Below are 25,000 nucleotides of genomic sequence, written 5' to 3' on the forward strand. Positions count from 1 at the left end.
CTATTCATATATATATATATATATATATATATATATATATATATATATATATATATATATATATATATATATATATATATATATATATATATATAAGTCGGGATTACGCTACCCGTTTTTGAAGATCTAGAATCCCACCGGACGCGAGAGACCCGCCATTGTGTTATATTAATTAACGAGGGAAAAAAAAATGACCGAGGCGCGTTAATTACATTGTTACTTCAAGGTCACACCTCAAAGCAAAGGCCACACAGTCATGTCGTATGCAAGATCGATTGTTTGGATTTGAAGAGTCTGGTATTAAGAATAAGCTATGATTATGTTTTGAATGCTTTGATTCGTGTCAACTCCGATTATAAATGGCGTCTGACTCCGGTTGATTGTGGTCTCAGGGTTTCAATTTACTCACACATAATGAGGAACAATGGTGATTTCCAAATAATCTTGGCAACTCATTTACTCGGTCCAATTTAATAGAGGCTCTCGTATCCTTTACGAGTGTGTATATGTATATTATATATATATATATATATATATATATATATATATATATATATATATATATATATATATATATATATATATATATATATATATATATATATATATATATATATATATATATGTATATATACATATATATATATTTATATATATACATATATAAATTCATTAGTATGTATATATATATATATATATATATATATATATATATATATATATATATATGTGTGTGTGTGTGTGTATATACATGAATACACACACACATATATATATATGTAAATATATATATATATATATATATATATATATATATATATATATATATATATATATATACACATATATATGTATATATACATGAATACACACACACATATATATATATATATATATATATATATATATGTATATATATATATATATATATATATGTGTGTGTGTGTGTGTGTGATTGTGTATGTATGTGTGCGTGTGTGTGCTTGTCTGTCTGGACGAGCAAGTATATCATTATGACTCTGGCAAATTTGCTTTATGAAAATATATAAAATGATTAGCTATCATAGACATAGATAACTGCATGCTCATATACCACCTACAAATATTAATACCGCAGGTGGAAAATGTGTATATATCACCATGTGTCCGAAGGTTTCTAAGTTCATATTTGCGTATGAATTTATTCATTTTATATTCAAATTCGTCAATTCAGCTGGAAACCGCTTTTCAATGAAGATAAAAAAAGTATTTCTTATATTAAACAAAATGTATTAAAATATACAGCAAGTGTTTTCTTAATTGGCGTACTTGTGGGGCAATATGGAAATTTTTACTGTGCAGTGTATATTTGCATACACGCATGTACTGAATATATTTATGAAAGCCATCATTGAGATGAGTTACTCTAGCAAAGGATAAAACATACATTATAAAAGAGAGAGAGAGAGAGAGAGAGAGAGAGAGAGAGAGAGAGAGAGAGAGAGAGAGAGAGAGAGAGAGAGAGAGAGTTTAGGCTAGTTATTATAATAAACTTAATTTTTTAGATTAATTACTCAACTTTACCTCTTGAGCATAATATTGATAAGTTTAATTATAATTTTAATGATTTTAATAACGATAATAATTTTAATAATCTTAAAATCTGAATTTAAGTATAAACCAAATACTAAGAATAATAATAATATCAATAATAATAAAGATAATAAAAAAGTCACATCACTTGAACCCTTCATGCGGATGTGATCAAAATTCCCCCTTACCAAAGAATAAGAATCCTCTCCCAGACCATTGCAAGAATAAGACCCATTCTTTCTCAACTTATTCTTCCCCCCCCCCCCCCCATTTTTATTCCCTGTGACTATTTTCCTATTCTCGGGATTTCATTCATTTCTCAACCTTTAGAATCCTCACTTCCAAATTACCATCGCCACACAAATACAGTGATTACAACCGCGAATGCAATGGAGCAAATAATAAAAAAGAGGCTTTTAATCAATCCTGCCTCTTCATTACGCTCACTGCAAGCAGATGGTGGATTTTGCATGGGTAGGGGGGTGCTACGGTGTGGTTAGAGGGGGAGGGGGCACTGATGGGGGAGGGGAATGTTGAGGAAAATAGGGAGGAATGGGGGGGGGGTTACTGAGGGAGGAAAGGTTTGGTGAGGAAAATAAAAAGAGGTAATAATGTCCTTAGGGCTTAAGAGGACCCAGATATTAAAGTGTAGTTAGGCAATGAATAAGAATAAGGTTGTTTTTCACTTTAAAATATCAGGAATAAGAATTGTTTCAATGATATAAGACAAGGAAAAAGAAGAGAGAGAGAGAGAGAGAGAGAGAGAGAGAGAGAGAGAGAGAGAGAGAGAGAGAGAGAGAGAGAGAGAGAGAGACTAAAATCTGAAATCGATGCTATTTCCATGTGTCCCAGACATCCACGTCAAAATTTTATTGCTTTCCATAATCAGCGTTTAATGAAGCCTAATCTTCAAGTAAGCTTTGTGAAATAGAATAGAAATAACTCAATATTTTCAGTCTCACTTTGTAACACATATTTACTTTTGAGCTACTCATCCCCCTCACGCGAAGCAGGGCAAAATGAGAAAATAGTTTTACTCATTTTGGTTATTATTACATTTAATAACATGCCAGGGGCAGGTGCTGGAGCAAATGTCTGGAAGTAGTATATTTTCAAGTTATAATAAAAACTTCAATGAAATTGTTCCTCTAGGAAGTAACGTCTATTTCAAATTTACTTATTTCCAGACAAAATGTCTACCACCATTCTCGTATACTTCCATGAAGTTCAATTAATATTCTAGATATTTGGTGCTTATTGAAATTTCATTTAATTATGTACGTTACAGATATTTTGGGCTACATTATGGTGACGCTTTGGTTGATATATACTTTATACTATTACTTCTTACTGGTAAGTATTGGTTAAATGAATTTTGTGATCATGTAGATATAAGCTATTTAATATATCCTTACTTAGAATTTTCCTTTAGAATTCATAAGTAATACGTATAAATATTCTATACACAACACTGTTAAAAACTTTAATTTTAATAAAAAATTCTCCGTAAAAAAGTTCAGATCTCAGCCTTATTTTCAGAAATACAGACGACCCTAATTTCTACCTTACTTCGTTATTATCTTTTGCGGGTTGGTCACTGTAATATCACTCGTGAACATTAACATATCGTTTTTAAAACGGTAAATGCTTGGCAACATTTATTCCGGGAATTTTACCGTTTTATGGCAAATTTATAACAGTGAATAACATCATTAACATGGTTGAAAATCTCGAAAATCAGGAATGGAAAGAAACTGGAACCTGTTATCAATAGGTAAATTGAATCGATGAGAATTTATATAAATGGCTCGGCTCATTTCCATTGCTAACGGTGAATTGTTATCAAACTGTACCTTGAAATACCCAAGTAAAATTAGGAAACAACTAGAAAAAAATAAATTATGCATTTTCTAAAGTAATGCGCATACCAGTTAGACATCCATCTCAGTTTCATTAATTCTCCATCCAATGCATTCATGCAATGTTAAAATTCTCTACCTTCCTCTGTATCCCCAAATCTCTATCTCTCTCTTTTTAAATAAGCGATTGTTTCTCCTGTAAAAGAAAATGCATGAACACACGTCTCTTGCAGGAACCCAATAATCTGGGCTGCCTTGCCCGCACACATGTCTCCTCTAAGAGAAAGAATCGGACGAGGATATTACTGGATGCATTTTTGGGGTTAATTCCCTTGTCTCTTTTCGCCACAATAAAAGTCTACATTTCAAGTACATAACTGATTTATGAGGATAAATACAGATAAAGTAAACAACTAAAGGTTGAAATATTTAAGCCTTTATAGACATTGGTCTTGACAAGAATTTTATTCATAGATGACTCAAGAAAATATTTTTTAGGCGGAAATGACCAAATAAAACAACGTAACTTTATTACAATAATGCTAATGTGATTTTGATGTTTAAATGGTCTAGTACAGCTAATTAAAAGTATGTAAGAATTCCGATATCATAAATTGAATTAGACAAAAATGTCTAAAAAAATATCCGATAGGCTGAGACCTATGAACTAATTCAGTTATTTAAATAAAAGACAGGGAATGACCTGAATTAACGAATACTAAACTATACTTTAAGAACAGCATTTTCCTTACCATCTAGAATTTATTTTCATTTTCAAATCAAGTCAAAAGCTGAATTAATTCTTGAGTTAAATTCATAAGTAGGTTCGCTGAAAAAACAAAGCAAAATCCCGAACAAGTGCGTAAAAGGTTAAACAAGCTTGTCTTAATTTGAGCGTGAAAGAACTTTAAAGATCTCAAAAGAGTAGATGTCAAACTAAAGGGAACCATTTAAAATTAGGTGAAATAAAAATCTTTCGAGAAATCTCAAACAAGTAGGTGACATGTTAAATGATTGTGTTTATCTATTAAATGTGCGTTTGCAAGGTGAACTATTAAAATATGACCCCCATTTTGCATATAATCAACTGCTTCATTAAAGTAATTGTATGAAAAAAAAAAAACTTTTTTTTTACCAATATGACGGCCACAAATTAAATATTACTAATCTATAACATATTCTAAGATATTCTTTAGAAATGGGGATATCACAGATAGACAATAATAGTGGAGAATTTCAAATATGTGACGAGGAATGTACATGGATTATGACATCAGCTACATTACCAACGCATAGATAACCGTTATGGTAGACTACACTGTTAAAAATTTGCATTGGAGAAACGGTAAATGTCTGGTACCATTTATTCCAGGATTTTTACCGTTTTAAAAACGGATTTATTGACGTAAAGGATTGATATTATGGTCACCAACCCGTAAAATATAATAACAAAGTAAGGTAAAATTACGGTCGCCTGTATTTTACTGAAATACGGCTGAGAACAGTATATCTTTACGGAGAATTTCTGATTAAAATTACCGTTTTTTTCAACAGTGTACATAAAGAAAAAGTGTGGTTAGTTGTACAAAATCATAACGTTACATGTGTTTTCAGGAAATTATATTGAATCTTACATCTACAATCATCACCCTGCATATTAGAGAACCAGTGACCAACAGACATGTCTTCTTTGCATACGATAATATTCAGACGATGAACAGAAATGTGGACTTGAACAATTTGAGGTCTTTTTCGATAGCTTGTGTTCGATGCTGATTCATGCCATACTACCTCTGTAGCTATGCAAGTGTTCAAAGAATTGAATCTACGGAATGGCATAGACATATGATAGATAAGGAAAATTGTGAAATGACATGTCACTCTAGCAAAGCCTGAAACGGTATTCATATATATTATCAAACCAATCATGGTTTTATGTAATTATATGTCAGAATGAAGCATTTCTTTTCTGAGGTAATAAATATAACGTTCCCTATCACGTTTCAAAATGAGACTGGACAGGGTGCTACTATAGCGTGATTCCTACCCTCATTTTCTGATCCTACCTCAATATGGGGATTCATAGCTACTATAGGGTGATTCCTTCCAAGCAAACAACCAAATAATATAATATTCCCCTTCCAAGGTGTTATTACATGAGTAACACCTCAATTAAGCGTTACCAAAACAACTAAACAGTGTAAACAAAACGAGCATTTTACCTAACCTAACCTAACCTAAAGTGCGTTTCATGGATATTTAAGCATGTTTTATAGAATAGAATAGATTAAAATAGTGTCAAGAAGTATGTTTTATCTATCCTCCTTTGGTAGGAATCACCTCATACCCGAAAAATAGGGTAGGAATCACACTCTAGTAGAATCTTGATGGTAAGAATCACACTATAGTAGAATCCGGTAGGAATCGCACTATAGTAGAATCCTGATGGTAGGAATCACACTATAGTAGAATCCTGATGGTAGGAATCGCACTATAGTAGAATCCTGATGGTAGGAATCGCACTATAGTAGAATCCTGATGGTAGGAATCACACTATAGTAGAATCCTGATGGTAGGAATCGCACTATAGTAGAATCCTGATGGTAGGAATCGCACTATAGTAGAATCCTGATGGTAGGAATCACACTATAGTAGAATCCTGATGGTAGGAATCGCACTATAGTAGAATCCTGATGGTAGGAATTGCACTATAGTAGAATCCTGATGGTAGGAATCGCACTATAGTAGAATCCTGATGGTAGAAATCGCACTATAGTAGAATCCTGATGGTAGGAATCGCACTATAGTAGAATCCTGATGGTAGAAATCGCACTATAGTAGAATCCTGATGGTAGGAATCACACTATAGTAGAATCCTGATGGTAGGAATCGCACTATAGTAGAATCCTGATGGTAGGAATCACACTATAGTAGAATCCTGATGGTAGGAATCACACTATAGTAAAATCCTGATGGTAGGAATCGCACTATAGTAGAATCCTGATGGTAGGAATCTCACTATAGTAGCACCCTGGACAGATAGTTTCTAAGAGAAAAATACGAGAGATAAAGAAATCTGTGAAATGAAACTCTATAAGGGTATTTGGTTCTCTTTCAAGACAACCTGTGGTACAGACGCCGTGAGAAACAGATTTCTCCTTTCAAACAGGAAACCTTGACTATTTTCCTTGCCAAAAAGAAGAGGATAAACGCAAGCATGTTATTTCCTTAAGTTGACAGAAGCATTTCCATTGCGAGAAAAAAGCTGCGAGGCATATTATGTGAACCCAGGTCTAATGTATTTCGTTGGAATTTGGAGATTTACAGTAAGAAGCTTACGTGTATACACACATATATATATATATATATATATATATATATATATATATATATATATATATATATATATATATATATACATACATACATATATATATGTGTGTGTGTATGTATATATGTGTGTATGTGTTTGTACACATTCATGTACACACATTTATATATATATATATATATATATATATATATATATATATATATATATATATATGTGTGTGTGTGTGTGTGTGTGTGTGTGTGTGTGTGTGTGAATTGCTATCTCATATTGCATTCAAACCATATGCCTATCATATGAAAGGCAAGGGAGCTAACAACCAGGTCATCAGAAGTCATTAAGGAAGCCTAAACCTACGCAGTGACTACACTTCATGAGTTACCTGTTGAAACCACTTTCCTGAATACCAGCCAGTAACACCCAACAAACCTCCTGACCCACCACCTGACCCAATCGATATCATTTTATTCTTAATATCTCTACCGAGTGAACAGGTGATGAAAACCAACAGACAATTTGAATTAAGTTCTAAATTAATTTTTGAACACTTATCTGTGTAACTTAATTCAGCCGATCATATTTGTAGAGCCGACACAGACGTGACCGGCTAAATTAAGTTATGCAGGATAAGTGTGAGGCAAATGAATGTTTGAATTTGAAATTATTCAGCCGATCACATCTGTGTCGGCTCCAAAGACGTGATCGGCTGAATTAAGTTACCAGGATAAGTGTGAGACAAATGAATGTTTGAATTTGAAATTAACTTAATTCAGCCGATCACATCTGTGTCGGCTCCAAAGACGTGATCGGCTGAATTAAGTTACCAGGATAAGTGTGAGACAAATGAATGTTTGAATTTGAAATTAACTTAATTCAGCCGATCACATCTGTGTCGGCTCCAAAGACGTGATCGGCTGAATTAAGTTACCAGGATAAGTGTGAGACAAATGAATGTTTGAATTTGAAATTAACTTAATTCAGCCGATCACATCTGTGTCGGCTCCAAAGACGTGATCGGCTGAATTAAGTTACCAGGATAAGTGTGAGACAAATGAATGTTTAAATTCGAAATTGACTTAATTCCGCCTATCACATCTGTGTCGGCTCCACAGACGTGATCGGCTGAATTAAGTTATGCAGGATAAGTGTGAGACAAATGAATGTTTAAATTTGAAATTAACTTAATTCAGCCCGTCACATCTGTGTCGGCTCCAAAGACGTGATCGGCTGAATTAAGTTACCAGGATAAGTGTGAGACAAATGAATGTTTGAATTTGAAATTAACTTAATTCAGCCGATCACATCTGTGTCGGCTCCACAGATGTGATCGGCTGAATTAAGTTATGCAGGATAAGTGTGAGGCAAATGAATGTTTAAATTCGAAATTGACTTAATTCCGCCGATCACATCTGTGTCGGCTCCACAGACGTGATCGGCTGAATTAAGTTATGCAGGATAAGTGTGAGGCAAATGAATGTTTAAATTCGAAATTGACTTAATTCCGCCGATCACATCTGTGTCGGCTCCACAGATGTGATCGGCTGAATTAAGTTATGCAGGATAAGTGTGAGGCAAATGAATGTTTAAATTCGAAATTGACTTAATTCCGCCGATCACATCTGTGTCGGCTCCACAGACGTGATCGGCTGAATTAAGTTATGCAGGATAAGTGTGAGGCAAATGAATGTTTAAATTTGAAATTAACTTAATTCAGCCGGTCACATCTGTGTCAGCTCCACATATGTGATCGGCTGAATTAAGTTATACAGGGTATGTGTGAGTCAAATAGTATTTAATGCGTAGCTAGAGTCTAGAGTTCAATGCCAACAGGAATTAGAAATACAATTCTATTTCATACGATTTTTTAGTTGATTTCCATCCTATATATAAGTAGTGGTGCCAGTAATACCGATATCGGTTCAATGTAAAATCAGATATCACAATACACTATTGATGATAATCAATGTCAAATACCAAATCTTCCTAAATGTCTTCTTTCAATATCATTGGGACTCTGACGGCAATTTCATTTTCTACTACATACCTGTCACAAGACTGTCTAGAATACTGGTAAACCATTTAAGAGTTGACTTTGAATCTAAATTAAGTATATCTGGAACTCTATTTATAAAAATAGGATTTGTTTTCATGGAAAAAGATTGATAGTTAGAATACAATAGCTTTTTTTCTTCCTGATAGTATGATTTTGTACAATTCCAAGGAGATTAGAAAGCAAAAAGAGATGAAAGAAGAACCTTGAAATGACAAGCTTTGGATATTTCAAGATGTTATCGCAAAATATAGGTTTAAAAAAAAACAAACAATATGCTCTTCGTAGGAGAGTATGACCATAGCTTGGAATAACTGAGCAGTTCCGGGGTTTGAAAACAGGAGGAATGAAAAGGAAGCTATACAACTGATTGTGAATTGCATTTGGTAAAATACAAAATCATTTTGAAAACCTCTGACATGTATTCTTATAACAAAATTTTGAGAATAACATGGGAGCATAATCCGTAATTATAAAAACTACATGCTCTTCGCACTCATCAAAATAGATTAGTTCACCAGGCTTTCAACTGGGACCCCTAAGGCACTAGAAGAGTTGGAAGACCCAGATCTACATGGCTGAGGACCATGAAGCGTGAAGTAGGAAATGACGAATGGAGAAGTATTCACTTAAATGCTCAAGATAGAGATGACTAGCGAAATCTAACTGAGGCCCTTTGCGTCCAAAGGCGTGGGAGGAGATGATGATGATGATGATGATGATGATGATGATGACATTAATTTGAAAGTTGCAATTGCATTTGTAAATTCAGGAAATATAATCATGAAACATTTTGAAGCTACAACACAAACACAAATCATGAATTAAAGACCACGCGATGGTCTCAAAGAAGCTTACATTATGAGAAAGAGAAGAAATAATGTTCAAAACACCTAAAAAAAAGTCTGGGAAAAATTCATAATGGGAATTTACATTGAAAAAGTGACCTGTGGCATTTTATGAAAAAAAAAAAAAAAAAAAAAAGACCCGCATCATATTTAATATGTTAATACTTTTCGAGGTCAGCATTGCAAAAGTCCATTTTAAACACACGACGTGTGTTTGGCTTGTTCAGATAAATACTTAGAACTATTTATCTTAACATTTGAATACTGTCCTATATAAAGAATGAGATTTAATTGTACTGAACTGTCTATTATTAATATTATCATTTATTAAAATACATTCCCACTTAACACGAAAAGAATTTTCAAATATAGAATATGTAAAAACATATAAGGCTTTTGTGTGTTTGTGTATTTAAGTACCAGTATTATTTTGCTATGCATATGTTGCTATGACTAGGACTACTAAACAAGAACTCTATAACAAAGCACCTTCAGGGATTTTCTAAGCTGAAAATGTTTAGGCAGAGTGAGACTTCTCGCTATCTAAATCAAAACGATGTTGACCTAGTCTAGATGAAGTGTCAAAGTTCACAAAGGAGTCTATTAAATTCAGGTTTAATCCTACGTATTATCAAAGAAACTTTCTTCTTTGAACACAACAATACGGACTTCACCACCTTGTTAAGTACTCTGAACTTTATGAGAGATAATAAGCGTAACCCAAACTTTTGCGATCAAAAGTTCAACAATTAGTTCCGTCTGCACTTGATAATAGGTATGAGTTCTGTGAAATAGGTTCTTTCTTGAACAACAAAAAATTTACATTTTTAGCTAAGAAAGTTGGTAAAATCCAATTTATCCAGAAGCAAAAAAAAATCATAGGCAAATGTTACTTATCAATTAGATGAGAAAGGGCATTGTAAAATCATAGCTATGGAAACATAATTAACAGGTACAGATACTTAACAGTAATTAAAGGTATCAATGAACAGAACAAACTATTAGCCATTCATAAGCTTATTTGCAACGAATAATGCAAAATATGTATTTAGATTACACACACACACACACACACACATATATATATATATATATATATATACATATATATATATATATATATATATATATATATATATATATATATGTGTGTGTGTGTGTGTGAATAGTATATCTGTATATATGTAAACACGTATGTATCTGTGTGTGAGTATGCATATATATATATATATATATATATATATATATATATATATATATATATATATATATATATATACATACATATATATATATATATATATATATATATATATATATATATATATATATATATATATATATATATATATATACATAAAAGGACTTATATATAAAGAAGAAATTAAGAGGCCTAAATCACCAGAAATATCATCAACCTTAATAATTTCGAGGTAACATTTCCAGACCAAAATATAACTAAAAACGTTATGATTTGACAATAGCTTACTTTAATTCGATTTTGCAACAGTGCATGACCTACTCGCTGGTTATATAACCCAGATCTGAATGTTATTCTACTAGGGTCACAAATATAGTAAGGATCTATATGCAAAGGTCAGAGATTTACGAGGGCGACAGTAAAGGAAATTAAATGTGTTTGTGTGTGATATATATATATATATATATATATATATATATATATATATATATATATATATATATATATATATATATATATATATATATAGTGAAACCTACATATGCATGTATATATAGATGTAAATATATATGTATATATACATATATATATATACAGTATATATATATATATATATATATATATATATATATATATATATATATATATATATGCTGTATAGGTATACATATGTTTGTATACAGTCATATATATATATATATATATATATATATATATATATATATATATATATATATATATATATATACAGTATATATATATACATTTATATATTTATATATATATATACATATATGTATATATATATATATATATATATATATATATATATATATATATATATATATATATATATATATATATATAATCTATCCACTTTTCCTAATGTAGTCATTAAAATCATACTCGTATTTAACACAAATAAATTAACCAATTATAATTACCCTAATGAATACACAAAAATAGAAGCTTCATCCTCATAGTAAAATGTATACAATGTACTAAATAACTATAATCATCAATGAATTGAAAACCAAAAATTTATTTCCTGTTTGTATATTCATTCTGGTCATAAAAAAATTTTCAAGAAAAAATTAAATTCAACTAAAATTGGGAAAAAAAATGTATTGTAAAGTTAAATTTAGCAACCAATTAAACGGGTTACGATACGACTGATCGTTCATTATAGCAAGTGAAAGCTTACATTCCTTTAAGACTGTGGGGTGTAGTATTCTCTACTAAAATGATGTAAAAATCAAGCTTAATAGAGAGTACTTAATAGAAAGAAGACTTAATGCCAAAGAAAGCATTACTTTCTTCTCCTTAATAATATCAAATGATAAATATTAACATTACTTTCTTCTCCTTAATAATAATATCAAATGATAAATATTAACATGTTGCAATTGACCAATGAAAACTCTAATCAAAGGTCCCAATAATTTAAACCAAGTGATATTGGTTCCATGACAACGAATCGTAAATTCTTAGTCAATATACGCAAAAATATGGTTACTAAAATCCATCCGTTCGTTCTGAATATATCTTAAAATGGCAGGTTGCACATAGAAAAATTCATACACGGATTAAACAAGTTATTCATACGCGGGAAAACTAGATTTCCTCATAAATTTACCAATAGAGATAATGGCAAATAAATTAAACAACAACGAAAGGAATTATATTATACTCTGACATTATAAGGTAACCATGGGGAGTATAAAAAAATAATAATAAATAAAAGGGAGAAGAAGAAGAAGAAGAAGAAGAAGAAGAAGAAAAAGAAGAAGAAGAAGAAGAAGAAGAAGAAGATTGAACATGGATTTCACGATTTATACAGTTTCTGTGAAAACACAGAACATGGCATTGACAATGTAACCGAGTGTGAAAATAATTTTAGTTGAACTGAATCCAAGTGAGATTGCACAAGTAGAATCTAAATACCCATAGCATAAACGTTCTGAATTGTTGAAATCGGAGGACTTCAAGGGACTATTGACGAGAGTAGATTTTTTGGATCCTTTCGTGTACCACATATATAAATAGCACGGATAAAAAGTAGGAAACTAAAGGAGACTACTCATTTCCTAACATGAATGACATAAAGATAATAGGTCAAATAAAATTCACTAATGGAAACAAACTTAACCATTTAACCATATGTGAAAGGCCACATATCAGTTATAAATATCCCGGCCGTTTCATTCATATTATCGAGAAAAAATGTGCTACTAAGAAAACTTATAGTTATTATACTTCCAACAAATGAAAACTTCAACTATGAAATCTAAGTTTAAATATATCAAAACGCCGAGAACGGCATCTAACTACCCGTAATCATCAAAAGCATTTACCTTGGGAACCACGTGATATGAATTGCTATTTCCCGACAGCAGGATGCTACATCACTGACAATGAATTATGTATGATGAATTTAGTATCACTTGTTCTCAATTCTCATAAAAAAAAAAAAAAAAGGAAAAGATGAACTTTACAGTACGATCTCCGTAAACATAATATCAAATCGCAACAAATTCATCAAAATAAGAATCTTCACTATTCAAAAGTAATAAACCGTAACTAAATCTAATTTAAACGATAAAGCCAACAAGCTTCCAAACTTCAAATGAGGAATATTGAGGAAAGAAAGAATATATATGAATCAAATTAACTTCCTTTTAAAACATAGGCAAAGAAAAGGTAAGTTTCCTACAAAGCGACTAAATAGTTCAATATGAAACCCAAACTAATTAGGAGTAAAAAAACATTATTTAGGAAGAGTCCCAATAAACCAAATACTAGATTATCAATTTTTACGAACAAAAATTAACATTTGCTTAGAAGTGATGAAAGAAAAATATGTATGAAAAACTGATAAACAATCGATGAGTTTTTGTGTTGCAAGCGAGAATTTGCAATTACAATACGAAAAGTAATTACAGAATATTCCAAAGCTTCAAAAACTGATGCTTAATAATAGGATAAAGAATCATAAGATGCATCAGGACAATTGTGTAAGATGTAATTGTGGAAAATATATCATGTACTACTTTAGAATAAAATAAAACTAGTTAAAAGTCCTGGTAAGTTAATCTAAATCATGCAGAGAGAGATATTGATTACACAAATACTAACTAATCTTCTGAAAAAAAAAATAATGAAACATGAACGCTAAAAGCCTAAAAAATAAAATAGCCAAATACGGCTATAAGACTAAAAAATCAAATAGCCACATAAGGCTAAAAGCCTAAAAAATCAAATAGCCAAATTTGGCTAAAAGTCTAAAAAATAAAATAGCCAAATTTGGCTAAAAGCCTAAAAAATAAAATAGCCCAATTTGGCTAAAAGCCTAAAAAATAAAATAGCCCAATTTGGCTAAAAGCCTAAAAAATAAAATAGCCAAATTTGCTGAGGTAGAATTATAGAATAATGCAGAATACCAAACTTGTTCACTATCATAAAAACCACAAGGCTTTATGATATGACATCAAAGTAAATAGACCGGAAAATCTCATTGACGATCAGAACCCACCAGAAATAAACATATCAATTTTAGCAGTGACTTAAACATATCACGCGATGAAATTTCCTCTTTGGGTAAGGTTGAAAAGTAACATTACTAATACTGATTAAAGCTTAGAACAAACACACGCTCAGAAAATAATGTGTACAAGATCATACTGCACATATTTATTCATATTCAATTATATATAAAAATTATATGAATTAATACTTTCTCTCTCTCTCTCTCTCTCTCTCTCTCTCTCTCTCTCTCTCTCTCTCTCTCTCTCTCTCTCTCTCTCTCTCTCTCTCGGTTGCGTTACAATAATATCATGTGTAGATATGAAAAGGCAGGTTTTGTTTTCCAAAGGGACTAATTTGTTTTCATCACTATCATCCATTATTCAAGAAACAGTCATAATGTCTCAATATCTCATCTAGGTCCCATGCAATCAGAATATCACAATATTCATAGTGGATAATTCAGAAACTGACAGAAAAACTAATTATTGTAAATACAATTATACTTTTGTAAAAAAGCACATACATACACACCCACAAACACATACACACAAAATATATATACATATATATATACATAAATACATATATATATATATATACATATATATACAGTATATATATATATATATATATATATATATATATATATATATATATATATGTATATATACATATATATATAGTATATATACATATATATATATATATATATATATATATATATATATATATATATGTACATATATATACATATATATATATATATATATATATATATATATATATATATGAGAGAGAGAGAGAGAGAGAGAGAGAGAGAGAGAGAGAGAGAGAGAGAGAGAGAGATTCAGAGTCAAATAAGCAAGGACCAATCTGGGATACAAGTTATAATACAAAGTCAATAAAGGCGTTTGTTATCAACGTATCAAATCCCGTCCTGCTTAGCTGTAATTACGCGTGGTGACTACAAGCTTTGCCCTAAACAAATAACAGTATTGATGATCCGGAAAGCAGTAATCACAGGGACTGAGAAGGGTAATTACGACCACAGGGTAAGATAAAAGAGGGGAGGGATAATGAAATGGGGAACTAGATAATAAAGTGGAGATGGTGATAGGATGTATAAATGTAGTCTTTACGGATAAGGAAGGGAAACTCATCCAACGTTTAAATAAATAGAAGAATGATGTTGAAGTAATAGCATAACGGGTCTATGAAGATTTTCCGAAAATAAAAAAAAATAACAAACCACCAAAATGGGTAACAATATAGTAGTAGAATCTTTTTTTAATGTAAAGGGGGATGAATATAAGGAAAATTAAGGACTTCAGAAATAAACTGAAAAAAACATGTTTAAAAAATATATATTTGTCTCGCCGAAAATTATGGTAAAAGTATAAACTAAAGAATACAGACTAAGATGGATTTTTTGGGAAAAAAAACAATAGAGCAATTAAGAAATTGCAAACTATAAGGCAAACAAAGGACCCATCTCCCTTTAATTTTCCCTTCCGTGAATCTAAATAATAAAACCAATTTTCTGTTTGTGAACTACAATTAAAACACCAAGACGAAAAAAAAAAAACGTAATTAATAGATTTTTTTTTCCTTACCTTTCTGAAGTCTCCCTGCACAACCATACTTGGAGGCTCCCGGCCGCGCGAGGGTCCGGCCACCTGCCTCCGCGGGGAGGCGGCGATCTCCGCTCCTACGCCATTCGATCCCTCCTGCAAAGAAAACAAAAGGCCTTGCTGAGACTATCCTAGACTATTATTATCCACCTTCTCCTCCTTCTCTTCTTCCTTCCAGTCTCTGTAAGGGAAAAAGGGTAAGGATTACATATCATTGTTTCAAAAGTTTATATTCACTATTATGAAGTTTTATCTAAAATTACTAACAATACTCTAATATATTTCTTTTCTTGATATCAAAGTCAGTCTCCGTGGAAATTAATGAGGACAATCATTACATATCATGGATTTGTTTCAAAGGTTTATATTCACTATTATGACGTTCATCTAATATCACTAAACATTAGTCTAATATATTTCTTGTCTTTTTCTTAGAATCAAAGGCAGTCACTCAAGGATATTAATAAGGTCAATTTATATATTGACCTAAAAAAAACTTCACACTCCTTTTTTTTAGAACTGGAGGAAGCTTTGGAAACATATTTTCGTAAAATTAAATAGATAATCAATTATATAAATAATCAAAACATTAATTTTTTTCATCTCACAATAATATTCGGAGGAGGAATTTTAGAAGAAATACACAACAAGAACACGAATTCGGAATCATTATTTTAAACAAGTGAGCAATGCAGATTACCATTGCATCAAATATTTTTGTTTTAAACAGAAGACAAAACACTCAATTGATGATATATCATGACTAAAGACGGAAAGGGATTTAACACCAACAAACGAGATATTTCAATTATGGCCAACCATAAGCATGTAGCCAGGTACTATATAGCAAATATCATCAATATCATCTGAGTTTGGATTAAACCTCTCATGAATGATACATCTTGTTATACGTGTGGAAATATATGCCCACCTACCCATAGAAATATGCATGTATATGAATAAATGTCTTTTCAGTACATATATATATAAATATATATATATATATATATATATATATATATATATATATATATATATATATATGTATATATATATACATACATATATATATATATATATATATATATATATATATATATATATATGTATGTATGTATGTATATATATATGTATATATATATGTATATATATATATATATATATATATATATATATATATATATATATATATATATATATATGTATATGGATGAAAACCAACACAATCTCGTGCTCAGATAGAAATAAACTTCTGTCTCGTGCCGGGATCAAACCCTAGCCCCTTCAAATGAAAGACCAGATTACTTCCAACCATGCTACAAGAGGCTCTAAAAGAAGTCGGAACCTAACTGCTAACTGCAATTCAGGATTTACCTGGCGAGACATCAGTCTCTTACCAGCGATTTTTACTCGACTTCCTTACCAACCAGGCGACACAATTGATAGCTTTTACTTCGAATTACCCCTAATGAGTCAATATGGATGAAAATCAACACAATATCGTGCTTAAATAGAAATAAATTTCTATCTCATACTGGGATCGAACCCTAGCCCCTTCAAATGAAAGATCAGGTCACTTCCAACCCTGCCCCTTTATACTGTGTATATATATATATATATATATATATATATATATATATATATATATATATATATATATATATGTATATATATATATATATATATATATATATATATATATATATATATATCCTTCTTACAATAGCAGTTTTGCTATCACAAATATTTTCAGTCTTTTCTCAATCTTTTTTTCAGGTATCCTGCTATCTTTCTTCCTTTGTCTTATGATTCATTTCACCCCCATCTTCACATTATCAAATATATTCACTATTAAACTCCTGTATATATTAACCATTACTATGCTTCCATCAACCATATGAACATTCATTATTCCATTTATTTGCAATCCTCATAACATTACATTACTCTTGTTCACATTTATTCTCAGCTTTCTCCTCATCTTGCAGTCACTCAAACTCTCATAGGTTTATAAAGTTTTCGTCACTATCCCCAGCTAGCTTAGTATCCACATATGTAGTAAAATTTTTAACTTAAGGTATTTCTAGTAAGGTTCAAATGAGTTAAAATCCAATAGTAATGAGAGAAAATAAGATATGAAAAAATGGGATTGGAAAGAAACACAAATACGTTTTAGAAAAGAAGGGTCTTGATTTCCAGGAGGTACAGGAGTATATGCAAACTAGGACGAATGATGCAGTGTGTATAGAGAGGGCTGAGCTAATGTTGATGGTCTTCAATGTTGAAATATGAAGTGACCAATTTTAAAACTTCAATTAAAAAATATTCATTATATATATTTTTTATCTAAAAACATATTTTGATAAATAGTAAAAGTTTCAATTGCAAATACACTACGTAAAATAAAAAAAAATATTTATGTAAATATACTATGATGTATATGTTATAAACTGTAATATTGTAAATGTGTATTTCATGATTAAAGATAAAAAAAATCTATTGAACTTTCATTGCGCACGTGGCTCATCCACGATCCAGCAATGGAAATATTAATGTGTCGGTAATTTTTGTTTTGTTTCTGACTGGAGTCACCACCTGGTTGGGACTTACAACAGTTGGCTTATTACTGGAATACAGACAGGGTAGAGAAAGACATGAAATAGCTATTGAAAAGGGAAAAAACCCTTTCATCTTCCTATCTCTCTTGCTATAGTTTCCCTGTCGAATAATTTTTATCATATACATAGAGAGAGAGAGAGAGAGAGAGAGAGAGAGAGAGAGAGAGAGAGAGAGAGAGAGAGAGAGAGAGAGAGAGAGAGAGAGAGAGAGAGAGAGAGAGAGAGATCTTTGTGAGGCAGTTCCTGGTCTAATAATATCGGTTCAATCATCTTATACACATACATGGTTCTTTTCAGGTCACAATCTCAGGAGTTACACAAAAGATGGAGCTTGCACACGCCAATCACACACACACACACACACAGACACACACACAGACTCGTCTTTATGATCGACGATGGAAATAAACCAGAATAAATAACATATTCATGCAAAAAGAAGAAGAATAAGAGGAAAAAGAAAATTATGAAAAGGAAATATATAGGCAGATATGATTGGTGCAGTTGGGTGTCTATTCACTCCGCTGTAAAGAAGCCTATTCGGCAAAGATTCTTATTCATCATAAGCGTTTTTCCCCTTACTTATAATGCAATCTCTTCTGAGCATCCTTATCCCCCCCCCCCCCCACCCAGCCCAGCATCCAGATAAAATCCCATATTCACGGGGATTCCTTCCTGCTCCGGATTAGTTATATCACTCCCGAGCTGGTGTATGCTCTCAGAGGGAGGTAAAGATTTGCAGCCTTGTACTAAACACACGTGAAACTCCAGCTATGTCCTTCTTTTACAACAGCACATGAACACTCTCCTCCCTCCACGCACATACACTTACTCTCTTTCTCTCCTTACCTCACTCTCTCTCTCTTTTTCTCTCTCTCACACACACACTCACATACACACACACATATACTCCCTCCCTCCAACACCATCGTATTGATTAAAATCACGTCTGCGTATTTCAAATGGGCTGTTATAAAGTGACTTAGGTGGGGCATCGCGTTGCGTAAAAGCAATATTTCCCTTTCCGGTTTGCTTGTGTGCTCTCTTTGAATGGAGACACAAACACGTACACACATACACGCACACACACACAAACCACACATCATTGAAAATTAGCGTGAGGTCTTAGTGATAGGAATAAACCGCCCGAGTGTACCATTGACTAGACCTGTCTTCCGCACATGCGCTTTGATCTCTCTCTCTCTCTCTCTCTCTCTCTCTCTCTCTCTCTCTCTCTCTCTCTCTCTCTCTCTCTCTCTCTCTCTCCATCACAGCCACTATTTTACACACACACACATGCGCACACACTTGCCACTTGGACCATGACTCAATTAATGAAAGCGAATTATTTGAAAGGAACAACGATACGGACAAGATGCCTTTCTGACCTGATTTTCAGAAGGCAACTGTGCACACACCTCGTCTAGAGAATATTTAGGCTGTAGATTTACACGTGGAAATCGTGTAAAACTGTACGTGTGAATGCATTAAAGGGCCAGCCTTTTATACAACAAACTTGACGAGGAAGTATTTAACAAAATTGATCATGCTAACACACAGCCGTGAGGGATTAAGGAATAGAAATATTTATTGATAATCAGATATCTACGAGAGAGAGAGAGAGAGAGAGAGAGAGAGAGAGAGAGAGAGAGAGAGAGAGAGAGAGAGAGAGAGAGAGAGAGAGAGGTGAGCAAACAAAATTATATAAGCAAAAACCACAGGCAAACACATGCACAAATGGGGTACCTTAGTGCCTAGAACAGCACATCAGCTTCAACTATGTCTGGCGCTGTGCATTCTCTCTCTCTCTCTCTCTCTCTCTCTCTCTCTCTCTCTCTCTCTCTCTCTCTCTCTCTCTCTCTCTCTCATTGCAATGAATATTTGCAACAGATGCAAACCATCATATTGGGAAACAATCGTAAAGGTTTACTTTCGCATGATTACACAGGATTTACAAAATATATAATTCCACCATTGTTTAGAACATTTATAAAAAAAAACAGAAATTTCGTTTAGTTTTGTTATAGATAAGTTATTCATTGGATAACAAATCTGTATATTTTTCCGAGTGTATCTTATCAAACTAACATATTATCATTTATGGACTGAATAAAACACGACCAGGCGCGTTCGATCAATACAATAATTCTCTTCGGGATCACTGGATGCTGACAATTGTTCTATTTCTCCATAAAACTGCTCGTTCTAGTCTTGGCTCAGCATACAGGCTACCTGCTGAAGTTTTCGCAAACGCAGTATCAAACAATTTATAAGCATTTTAAACTCCGTTGGCTATTGTAATCCATTAGCCTCTACACCACCAGGCACAACGCGAGTAATGCTACATAGAAATATAGCCCACTTATTATAGCATCAATGGGATGTTATGCTTATTTCATGTTTATCTCAAAGCCTCAAAACCGCAAAGCTGGAGAAACATTCATGATACCCTGCATGCAGAGTGGCAAATGTGTACGAGTCAGTGGAAAAAATCTTCTTCCACAGAAACACTTCATTCTCTTTCAGAAAATTACATCCTTATTTGTCTATATCCAATCGTATGCAAAGCTGATATTATAAAATAATTAAGAAGGATCCATACAATGTTTTAGTGAAAATATGTCGAGTAGAAAATTGGATTCTTAAAGCTAGCCCCATTTGGAGGAATAAACACACATGTGTTGAGAGACATATTAGTCAAAGACAGCAGATTTGATCTTTATCAAACCTTATTTTGCATAGATTAATACTGCCTAATCTTAGGATTAATTACAACTTACTAAATTTTAAACACCACACATATCTGTCCTTGTTATATAAATTCGTATAACTAACCCATGTAGTAAATGTAAGTAAGAGTAAGGTTAAGAGAGAAAACGAAACCTATGAAATGAATGTTAACATGGTTGTTGGAAGAACGGATATTATTGATTCATATAAGGTAGACATCTAGGAGAAAAATATAACAAATGATTGTAAGATGAGAACTGAGGTAAGCAACCAAAGAAACGAAGCGAGAAAGGTACCAGGATGACTGCAAATGATTGGAAAGATATTTTAATTGCATGTAAAAACTAATGTTGAAATGTATAAAGCGATTGTAAAATCTAATCTTATTTAAGGAGATAAAGTTTAGTTATAAAGGGCTAATGAGATTAAATATTTGTGTAGAGTTTGTGGTGTAAAAGGGATCAAATGGATGCGAAATCTTGACATACATAAAAGTAATATAGGCGCCAGAATGGGTGATAGGTTGCATTATAGAATTTTGAGATGATTCGGTCAAGCGGAATGATTGGGCCACGTTAGGTTAGCGCAAAGTATGTATAATTCATAGGATTTAGGATATATGAGGAGACAAGTGTCTATAAAGAGTTGGATAGAAGACAAGTGTCTATAAAGAGTTGGATAGATGGCGCGAAAACATTACATTGATAATAACTAGACAAAAGTATGCCTGCAAGGTAAGAGGTGGATGGCATTCGGTCGAGGAGGGCAATGAAGTGTTCTTGAGGAAACGTTTGTGAGGTATCAGAAGTTAACGTTTGTGAGGTGTCAGAAGAAAAGTTTGTGAGGTGTTAGAAGAAACGTTTGTGAGGTGTCAGAAGAAAAGTTTGTGAGGTGTTAGAAGAAACGTTTCTGAGGTGTCAGAAGTAACGTTTTGGAGGTGTCAGAAGAAACGTTTGTGAGGTGTCAGAAGAAACGTTTGTGAGGTGTCAGAAGAAACGTTTGTGAGGTGTCAGAAGAAAAGTTTGTAAGGTGTTAGAAGAAACGTTTCCGAGGTGTCAGAAGAAACGTTTCTGAGGTGTTAGAAGAAACGTTTCTGAGGTGTCAGAAGTAACATTTGTGAGGTGTCAGAAGAAACATTTGTGAGGTGTTAGAAGAAACGTTTGAAAGGTGTCAGAGGAAACGTTTGTGAGATGTTAGAAGAAATATTTGTGAGGTGTCAGAAGCGGCTGATTTTATGTATTATGTAGAGTGGTTTGTCCACAAATTACTATAAAGAATATGAATGTGGCATGACCGTTTTTTTTTTTTTTTTTTTTTACAACGGCCACCTCTCGGGCCAGAGAGGTATTAAAGTTATATGATTTTTCTAGTTTAGGTCTAACTAGGGCATTTAATATCACATCAGTCGCTCTCTCATGGTTGATGCTAACGAGTAAAAATATCCAGGAAAAGAGAAATAAAGTGACTTAAGAATTCAAGATTTATAAAATTAATGAAAAAAGGAAAGTAGAAAATTCCTAAATTTTGCTGTAAAAAAAAAAAGACAGTATTCCAAGGGTACATGGAGGAAAGACGCACTTTTACTGTGTAAATGTGTGAACTAGTGGCTTGACCGGCATAACAAGACAACTGAAGATAGTACAGGAGTATATAATTTACCTTTGAGAAAACATGAAAAGTCTGTAATTGACCTTTCAGAAAATATGGGATTCTGTAATTAAGGTTTGAGAAAATATGAGAATCTGTAATTAAGCTTTGGAAAATATGGGAATCTGTAATTAAGCTTCAAGAAAATATGCGGGTCTCCTATTATACTGAAAGATGGGAGTCTTTATTCAAACTTCTAGTGCCTAATTTAAGTTTGAAAAAAACATGGGAGTTTCTAGTTAATCTTGAAAAAATATGGTAGTTTCTAATCAGGCTTTGCAAAAAAAAAAAAAAAAAAAAAAAAAAAAAAAAAAAAAAACAATAAGGAAGTCTACAGCTTTGAGTAATAATGGGAGTCTGTAATTAAGGTTTGCGAGGGATGGAAGTTCTAATTAAGCTTTGAGACTATCGCATTAAGCTTTGAAAAAAGATGGAAACAAGAAGAAAGTATCTCATAAATGTCTGAGAGAAAAATGGGAGGATCTAATAAAGCTGAAGCTGATAGTATATCATTAACTTTGCGAAAAGATGAATGAATCTCGTGAAGCACTGAACAAAGATGGGAGTTTCTGATTAAGCTTTTATATGCTTTTTTAAACTTTGATAAAAGATGGGAATCTCTAATTAGGCTTTGAGAAAAGATGGGAGATCCATTAAGCTTGGAGAAAAGATGGGAATATCTAATTAAGCTTTGATAAAAGATGGGAATCTCTAATAAGGCTTTGGTAAAATATGGTAATATCTTATTAATCTTTGAGAAAAGCTGGGAATCTCAAATTAAGCTTTGATAAAAGATGGAATATCAAATAAGGCTTTGATAAAATATTTCAATATCTTATTAAGCTTTGAGAAAAGATGGGAATCTCTGAATAAGATTTCATAAAAGATGGGAATATCTTATTAACCTTCCAGAAAAAAATGTGTCTTAGAAACTAAGCTTTGAGAATGGTTAAAAGCCTCGAGTAAATCTTTGAGGAAAGCTAGGAGACTCTAATGGAACTCTGATATAAAACAGGAGTCTCTCATTAAACTTTGAAAAAAGATGGTAGTCTTAAATTAAGCTTTGCAAATAGATGCGAGTCTTTAATTTTTTAGAAAAATTGGAAGCCTCTAATTAGACTTTGAGAAATGATGAGTCTCTAACTAAGCTTGGACAAAAGTTGGAAGACTCTAATTAAGCTTTGAGGAAAGATACGAGTCTCTAATTGAACTTTGAGAAAAATACGCGTTCCTATTATTAAGCTTTGGAAAAAGAAGAAAGTCTTTAATTATGCTTTAAGAAAAGCTAGAAGCCTTTAATTAAGCTTTGAAAAAAATTAGTTTCTAACTAAGCTTTGTGAAAAGTTAGAAAGCCTCCAATTGAGCTTTGAAAAAAGATGGGAGTCTTTAAATAAGCTTTGAGAAAAGTTGAAAGCCTCTAGCTAAGCTTTGGTGAAAGATGGGAGTCGCTAATTGAACTTTGAAAAAGGATAAAAGTTTCTAAATGAGCTTCGAAAAAAGATGGAAGTCTCCAATCAATCTTTGATGGGAGTCTTTAATTTAACTTTGAGAAATGATAAGAGTCTCTAATTAAGCTTAAAGAAAGTAAGCTAGTTAGCTAGTCATTACTTTCCTTAAATTCTTTATTATCAAAACAGAAAATTTAAATAATCGAAATACTCTTTCTAACTTAATAAATAAGACGTCATTATTCCAGTTTTCATTAATTACTACGGTATCATCATCATAACGTTCAAGGTTATAGTATTGAACAGTCATGAACATTATAAAAAGTTCAAAAATAATTTTGAAACATGGACTTCTGATATTTGTCCACAAAAGTGAGCAACTTTCCTTATGCTTTTAAGATTAGGACTTCTCTCCTTAGATCTGATTTTTCCAACTCCCATATCATGTACCCCTTTAAAAGTTATGACAGCGCTTCCTTCTAAGTTGATTGACAAACTGTATTCTGATTTTTTTTTTTTATTTCTCATGAGCGAGATTAA

The 25,000-nt window shown here is 32.1% G+C and overlaps 1 protein-coding gene across 3 annotated transcripts in view; it reads right to left on the bottom strand.

Annotated features, from left to right (window-relative positions):
• The window catches only part of RhoGAP100F (Rho GTPase activating protein at 100F), a 504,175-nt gene that overhangs the window by 127,169 nt on the left and 352,006 nt on the right, over window positions 1–25,000 (bottom strand). For all 3 annotated transcript variants that reach the window (XM_068391718.1, XM_068391712.1, XM_068391705.1), the window contains one exon: window positions 16,000–16,113. In XM_068391718.1, coding sequence (XP_068247819.1) covers window positions 16,000–16,113 — 114 coding nt within the window. The remainder of the gene's footprint in view (window positions 1–15,999; window positions 16,114–25,000) is intronic.

The sequence above is a fragment of the Palaemon carinicauda genome, chromosome 1 (assembly GCF_036898095.1).
Source record: "Palaemon carinicauda isolate YSFRI2023 chromosome 1, ASM3689809v2, whole genome shotgun sequence".
Lineage (NCBI taxonomy): Eukaryota > Metazoa > Arthropoda > Malacostraca > Decapoda > Palaemonidae > Palaemon > Palaemon carinicauda.